Raw genomic sequence first — 8,400 nt, forward strand, 5'->3', positions numbered from 1 at the left:
TATTATTTCAAAAAAATATACAATTATCTTACAAAACTAGTTAACTTTGTTTTAAATATTGAAGCTGGTCAAATGTATAGACATGAAGTTAGAGAACATCATGCAAATAAAAAATGAACAATGAACTTGATATCTCAATTAGAGGAGTGTGCAATCACTATGAAAGCTCTCACTTAATTTCAAGTTGACCAACATGTGTTTGCATGAAGTTCCCAAGTAGCTTGCATTATCGATAAAGTATGGCTCTGTTTGGCGCAGCTGCAGATTTCTAGGTTTTCAGCTGTAGCTGCCCCAGGAAGCTGTTGTGGGGAAGCTGCTGCGGGGAAGCTGACTCGTTGTTTGTTGCAGCTGTGTGAAAACAACTGTGAGGCAGATGTTTCTTAAAAAATGACAATTTTGCTCCTGTTTAGTTAAACTGTTTAGAACAGAACAATGACAATCTTATATATGATACAACGGAAGTAGAAATTCACTTTACAAGCTAAAAATGTAACAAATATACTACTATAATTTTTAGTCAATTCCAAAAGCCATAAATTTGATACTCTTAAGAAAAAATTTCAAACAAAAACAATTCAAAATTAAATATATTCAGCTCACGTCACACTGAGTATCAAGAGAGTAAAATAAAGTCTAAAACAATTACAATGACAATTAATAAGATGATTATATTGTTTTAACATTTTGACGGCGTAGCTTCTATGCTAGACTTTCCTCAAAAGATATTCTTCACTCTCGATCATGTACAACAGAAGGAAAAATAAAATCAAGCAAATGTAAAGGTAAAAAATAAGTTCCTATTTTGTACAGTCTTTTGGAAGATTTGCATACATACCACTCAGTTCATATGTATTTACACTTAAACTTTAAATTTTTCATATATAAAAGCATCAATAAGTTCAATCTAATCAAGCTAATTTATATCAAAATAAAAGGATTCAACTTTATATCAACTTCCATATGGAGACTTAAAAATGCTTTAGACAAAAAGTTTGAAAGGAGAGAGCCTTCTTTAAGGATTAACAACAGAACCTATACAATTTAAACTTACATATTTTATTTAATTCACCAAGTTCGAATCACATCATTTTTTTGATAGATGAATTGCTCCAATAAATTATGTTAAAAAGTATACAACATAAACTGCAAGGTATGTCCATCATAATGAAGAATAAACTCAATATAATAAATTATGCCTCCTTATGTGTCCATCATAATGAAGATCAACTGCTTTCGCAAGGAGAATGTGGAAAGAAATAAGATCATAAAATTCTCTCCTTATATAACTAAACCCAACCCTGTCAATCTTAAGTTTTCAAGGTCATAGGAGTACGATCACTGCACTAGATGTAGACAATTGTTCAATTAATAAGTTAAAGGTAAATGGATGCTCAGGATGTGAGTTATAATCCTGTTGCTCATTAGATGCATTTGCGCTAGCATTTACTGCATTTGGCTCATCATATTTTGTATTTAGTAATTTTTTTATCCTATGATTTTTTGGTTTCTTGAACTCACTCTTCGGAACAATACATTTAACTCGCTTATAATATTGTCAAGGTTGCCTACTCGCTTTGGTGAAGCAACTCTATTTAACTAAGTAATGCCTTATCTGTTTTATTTTAGTTGGGGCCTAATCATAATAAAAACATAAGTTATGAAATTACGTAGCAACAAAATACTTTCAATCCTCCTTGATGTAGCTTTTGGCAACAATTAGTACAGGAATATAAAAATAAAGTAATACATGAGTGAATCACAGTAAAAAATAAAAGAATGTACCTGAGGGTTAAATTTTGATAAGCACTCTAGGTAAGGGCTATTCATACATGGAAGAATCTCTCATCATAGAGCTTCATTCAAAATAAAATAAATAAATAAATAAATAAATAAGGGTAGGTTCACTTAAAATTAGGTTCCACATTGTGATTATAGCAATTAGCTTGAAAATTTTTTCAATACTGAATTAGAAATGACTTAACAACATAAAGTTCCAACTTGAATTTGATTTTACTAATATAAAGAAAATAAGCAAATAACAGATAAAAGATTACCCAGGTAACAAAAGAAAAGTTTGATCAACCCCAAGGTGCCAAATGATAGTGGAAGTGTCCTCTCTTTGCTCCTTAGCTATCAGTGTAGTCTCACATACCAAAATTAAATTTTAGCCCTTTGATGGTGGACAATCTAAGCATAAGAATGGCGTTTGAAGTGGCAAGTTAGAGTGTGAGAATGAACTATTGAGCATGGGATAAAATAATTTAAAGTAAAAAGGACTAAGGTCATTTTCCCCAAAACTAGGTTCAAGGGGCTAACGGTTGGCAGAAAAAAGGAAGAGTGCAGTTTGAGCTTCTTGGACGGCACTCAAATAGAATCTGAGGAGAGATAATCCTTATGTTTAAATGATGCAGATCAGCCTCCGGGCTCAAAGCCATAGCGGATTTCGAAAGAGAGAGAATAGAAGTTTGTGTTCTGCTCGCGCCCTGAAAATTTTAGCGAGGTTACCTGGCTCTTCGAGGAAGAAGAAGTTGTATGTTGCTTGGCTTGTCGAGGAAGAAGAAGGTGCAGGAGGAGAAGGCTCGGGAACACTAGGCGGGAAGCGTTTGCGTAAGAAGAGGATTGCGGAGCCTAAGGTAATATTAGTGGGGCGAACGCGGGGTCGCAGGGTCGATCCCGCGTCCTGCTTTCCACCAACTCTAGCGATGTGTCGCCGTGCCGTGAAATTGGCATTCAACCGACCGAATGTCACGATTTAGGACCACGTGGGAAAAAAGTGGCCCCAAACAGAGCCTATGTTTGTAAATCCCACTTTTCATGTTTAATCTTCTTTTTTATGAAGACTAGAGTTGATAAGACTTATGCAGTTGTGGTAAAATAATAATTAAATTTCTCATCAAATAATAATCTAAGCTAATCATTTAGTTAAGTGTCTAATAATTGTTTAAAAAATCCGTAGTGTTTTAATTTTTTTATAGATGACATTTAAGGTTTTTTTAAGAAAAAAATTTGAAATAAAACTATAAATATCATAAAAATATAATAATGAGTTGCACTTACAGACCAGATTCTCTGCAATCAATGGAAGTCAATAAAGTCTAAGGTGATAAAGTATCTGAATAATGATCAGATTTATAGAAAATTAAATCAGAGGATTTCTTATCAAATATCATCAAATCGCAAAATAATTTAATTTAGTTTTAAAATTAAAAAAACACAAAATTCTCTAAAAAATATATTATAATTATTTAAATAAAACTCACAATTTAAAGCCTGAGCAAAAGCTCATTCATCTTCCATATTAGATTATCAATAATGAAAATTCAAAGATTAGTTCATTTTCAAAAGATAATGTCATATCATGCATAGCTCTATGATCAATTTTAAGTATTTAATGTCAATAAGAATATGGCATGTATTTGCACTGTATGATTTTGTCATCAAATGACACTACAAAAAAGAGTGATTCGGAATAGAGTTCTCTAGCTTGGTGATTTATCATAAAATGACATTCATAAATTACAATAATGATTTGAGATATAAATTTTCTAATGGTCCAATCATTCGAGGGTGAATTATAAAGTACACTTAATATGCATAAAGCTCAATGCTTACTTAAGTCAACTTAAAACATACATACATCCAACACAATGCTACAAGTTGTTTTCGGACAATGCAACCATTACTTCTAATGATCCATCAATTAGTTTGACTTGATTACCTCTTATGACTACATAAACTAGTGTCTAAGATAATTTGAAACAATAGAAAATGACATCTTGATCATCATTATCCCAATTTGCTCAATGATGATGGAGGTGATTTTACTCAATAAAAAATCATAATCTTGCTACTATAAAAAAAAAAAAAATAACCTTAATTAAAAGTTCTCTCTTATCATTGAGATGAATAATTAAGTTGAGGGATTTGTGACTATAAAAAACTTGGGATTAAATCTTAAAATTTTAGAAAATTAAAGTAAAAATCATTGGGCAATGTCTTAATCTAAATTTTAATTGGTCTCCTAAAATTTTGCTCTATCACTCTAAAATCTCTAAAAGAGACGGATGTAAGTTTTTGGAGCATATAATATCATTCCTACAATGTTTTCCTTTTTTTTTTTTTGCATCAAAATGTGATTGGTTTCCAGTCAGAAAATGAATGAAAATTTGTGCTTAATTAAATCAAGATTGTGAGCCACATCAAAACTAGTTATCCAACTCATTTTTAACTCATAAAACTTAAACATATAGTTTATGACCCACCCTTCAAAATTTTTTTTTGCATCAACAGACTTCACCTAATTGATATGGAACTAAATGCATTCCTTTAGGTGACATGATACCTAGAAAAATGAATCGATTACCGTTGAAAGAAATGATCTTTATATTTGATTTCTTGTCTTTCATCCCCAAAAGCAAATTGGGTTGCTTGCACAATTTCATTTTAACTTCAATTGATTCAAAATACTTATTAAGGCCAATTTAATATATTCTCTAATTCAAAGCGTAATCTTATTTTTCTGGTTATCAATTTGCGTACTTCCGTCAGGAATTCAAATTGAAATGTCACTAACCTCCTTTATGAAGCTTCAAAGTCAATTTTCAGAGAATATAGCTAAGTAAAATAAGAAAATGATAGGGGGCATGTACATGCCAAAAACCCAATTCATATTTATTTACATAATAATCACCTAAAATTTACTTTTTATATATATGCAAATCTTTAATATCACAGAAAAAATATCACTATTTTAACTTTAAAAAAAGTGATACACATTAAAGAATAGAAAAGGTGACATGCTAATGTAAAGGTTGGGGGCCTTGGAATGATAACAGTTGGAACAAGAAGATACCAAAGCAGTTACTTGGACATGATTAGATGAACTTCATCTCCAGTATTCATGTGAATCATGTGAAAATGCATATTCATAATTAAAGGTAATATTGGTAATACTATTGTTTTTTGCTAATTCTTTTCAATCTTTTCAGGGTATGGACCTAAAATGGAATTGGATTATATGGGTGAAACCTTCTCATTTTTTCTTTATTTGGAGTCTCGTCCATAATATTTTACCTACGAATGATATACTTAAACTTAAAGGTCTTAGGATTCCTTCATGTTGTTTACTGTGTAGAGAGTATGAGGAAACTATTAACCATCTTCTTATTGAGTGCAGGTTTGTGGAGGATATTTGGCAGAAAATCGTTGGTCTTTTAATAGAGTTGGAATGTGGGTAATTATAATGACATTATGGGTATTTATGAAAACTTAAAGTCTCTAAGACATGTTTTTTTCACTAATAACCCTTATAGTTTTTTTGATTTATTTGGTTTACTCAAAATAACATTAAATTTCATAAGGAGATACCTAATGTTAATCATACTTTAGTATGATTAACAGTTCTTTCTATCAATCTTACATTTAATGGTAATAAAGGGAAAAAAAATAATAAATTAGATGAGGTATATGTTAAATTCAAGATTGATCTCAATCCTTTTGTTACAAGAAACAACTTTGTTTCTTGGTCCAAGCCGTATGCATCTTATATTAAAATTAATATAGACAGTAGTTGAAAATATAATATAGCTGATGTTGGAAGTGTTTGTAGGGATTTTTTTGGATCTGTTATCTGTTGGTTTACGTCTTCGTCTGTTCTTCTATCTCCTTTAGTGGTAGAAACGAATGCAGTTGTGTTTGGTTTATTAATAGCTAAAAAGTTCGAATGAAATTTTATCAATATATAAACGGACTCTTTATTATTATGGAATAATTGCTGAAGGGCATCAATGGAGCATAAAAAAACAAATGAAGAAGATTATGGATTTAACCAACGGAACTAGCTTGTGTTGGGCTCATAAGAGAAGGGATAAAAACAATGCAGCTAATTGGGCTGCTAAGCTAGGGAGCTTTATTAGATATGTTATTTCTAAAAATGTTCCTATGATTCTTAAGCATCTTGTTTATGCTGATTTACTTTAATCTATTTATTGGTTTTTATTTTCCTTGGGCTCATAGTAAAAGTGAATTGTATTTTTCTTTTTTCAGGGAGAAGAGCCTTTGATTTTTTTCTCTTCTTAAGTGAGTTGTTTAGGATGTGTAGTACTTTCCACTTGCCTTTTACAATATTTTTTTTTAAGTTGAAATAAAATTTCCTACAGAGCTTACTAAAAATAATATGACATTCAAGAACTATTATTTTCATGTTAAATATGTAAATACAAAAGAATCGAGCGGTATGCATGTAAATCTTTAAAAAAAAAAAGCATAAAAAAAGGCTCGAGTGCATTTCAAATCAAGCATACTACGCTCGATATGATTTCATCTTCACTCAAAATCAAATTCAATAGTTGGCTTAACAGTTTGAAAATATGGAAAAATTATTGGTTTGGTGCTTGTCTTTTGGAAAAGGCCATGGACCATTTTGCCAAACAATTTTTTCGTATTCTTATAGCTTTGAAAAATTAAAAGAAAATCATTTTGAGACTTGATAAGCTGATAACGAAAGAAATCAAGCCAGCTTGTACTTGCGACTTGCATATGGTGTTCCATTTGCCTCTTGACCAATCCTTCCAAGCCACATGCATCCGAATTTCACACCAACCAAAGAGGCCGACGTTTAGTCTAATTTTACAACACCTGCAAGATTTATATTTAAATGCTAGATACAAAATTAAAGAAATTCATAAGAACTTGGCATTAGACAACCATACAAATACAATATTAGGAATTCATCCAGCTTCCTAGTTTTAATAACTTCTCACTTTATCCCAAGTGCGGCATTCACTGGAGTAGTTTGTCACACCCCAGATATTAGAGCAGTCAAACTGGCGGGTCAAGCTGAAACATAACCTTTAAATGAGGGAAGAAAACATGGAAATTTTATTCAAATTAGTCAACAGCTCTGTACCAATCCAAAAAATGAGCAATGCTATCATCTCATGAGTTCAATAGTTCTCGAATTTGAACTTATAAATAATATGGACCTCCTCTGCTTATCAAAGCACATTACAGCTCCATTATTTTGATGAATAGCCTCAGAAAGAAAATTCTTCTGGTAATCCTTCGAACCTACCAGATAGAAAACTCTTGTACTTTCCTTTAAGCTCGCCTACTGCATAGATTCAGAAACATTTCAGTATAAGTAATGCAGGGGAAAGCCGTTTTAAAGAAGAGAACAATCTATTACCTTTTGGATCGTTAGCCCCAAGCTGGCTCTTCGGTAAATCAGCTGACAAAGATGACTTCACCAAATTTAAAAGTTCCATGCCTGTGTTTAGAAATACGCAGCAAATAAAATCAGATGAACCTAGGGCAGGGCACTATTCAATAGCTCCACTGAAATTTTTGCCATATAAAAAATATCACTTTTTCTTTCTAATTCAATCAGTGACATAGCAGCACCAATCCAAACGAGTCCAAACTCAATTTACATTATTAGAGACTATTTGCTGTCTTACCATTAATGTGTTTACCACCGTCATTGACATTAATCAAGAAGGCTGGGATTTCACTATCCTTTAACTGTAAAGAGAGAGAAATCAAACAAGTTACTGTAATGATAATAATAATATGACTTCACAATGCAAATGGGCTTAGGCACATACTTGGGAATGCAATGAAATTGCAAGAGCTAGGGGTTCAATGGGGAATGGGCCTTTAATATATGCTGGCAAGAACTTTCCATCCTGATAACCTGCCAGGAAATGATAAGCAGCTTGTCCTGTTGATAGCTTCGATATGGAGGGTAGGGCACCGGTGCTGCAGCCAGGATTGAAAATTGTTAAGTGTTAGATTCAGTAAAATAATCTCCATCTCACGCACTACTTTTTCCAAAGGCTTTATCCATAAATAATAATATTAGAACATTATAAGCTTAACTGTAAACCTCAGATTTTGATGGTCCTGGTTTTGTAGGATTCATCTATGAATTAATTATTACATTTGCACAACATCTTAAATTTTACGGATTGATAGGATTTATAGATTGATCAAGTTAGTGGATAGATTAATAATGTTATCAAAGAGGAAGATTATGTTTATGCATTTTAAATCATAATGTATAAATGTAATATTTTACAAATGCATGCTTTTAGAAAGGTATACAGTTGGTAAGCATACCATTGGGCATGATTTGCTATGTATGCCCTGTATTTTTAATTCATGTAAACGAGTGTTCGAAACAGATAACTGTTGTGAGCCTGTGATTGGATACTAAAATAGTCTTATCGAACCATATTTTGCTCGTCCCTACAGCATTAGTATTATTTTTCAGATGGTCATAGCCTTTTTCAAGTAGGATTATCAACAAATGAGTATCTAGGAAACAGATAACTGTTTGTGAGCCTATGATTGGATACTAAAATAGTCCTATTGAACCATGTTCTGCTTATCCCTACAGCA

General features: G+C 31.9%; 1 protein-coding gene and 1 long non-coding RNA gene across 2 annotated transcripts; both read right to left on the minus strand.

The window, feature by feature from the left end:
• Positions 1 to 249: 249 nt before the first annotated feature.
• Positions 250 to 2,699, minus strand: LOC110038974. The gene is made up of 3 exons (XR_002295475.1): positions 2,055 to 2,699; positions 1,783 to 1,853; positions 250 to 348 (listed from the first exon to the last, which is right to left on the minus strand). It is a non-coding gene; the product is annotated as an uncharacterized LOC110038974 (long non-coding RNA).
• A 4,151-nt stretch (positions 2,700 to 6,850) lies between these two features.
• Positions 6,851 to 7,758, minus strand: LOC110038972 (phosphoenolpyruvate carboxykinase (ATP)-like; the record flags this gene model as incomplete). Its single annotated transcript, XM_020743903.1, is given in 4 exon segments — positions 6,851 to 7,111; positions 7,187 to 7,267; positions 7,458 to 7,521; positions 7,605 to 7,758. Coding segments are annotated over 4 exon segments (376 nt in total), but the record flags the coding sequence as incomplete, so codon positions are not given.
• Positions 7,759 to 8,400: the final 642 nt, after the last annotated feature.

This window comes from Phalaenopsis equestris, unplaced genomic scaffold (genome assembly GCF_001263595.1).
Source record: "Phalaenopsis equestris unplaced genomic scaffold, ASM126359v1 Scaffold234607, whole genome shotgun sequence".
Lineage (NCBI taxonomy): Eukaryota > Viridiplantae > Streptophyta > Magnoliopsida > Asparagales > Orchidaceae > Phalaenopsis > Phalaenopsis equestris.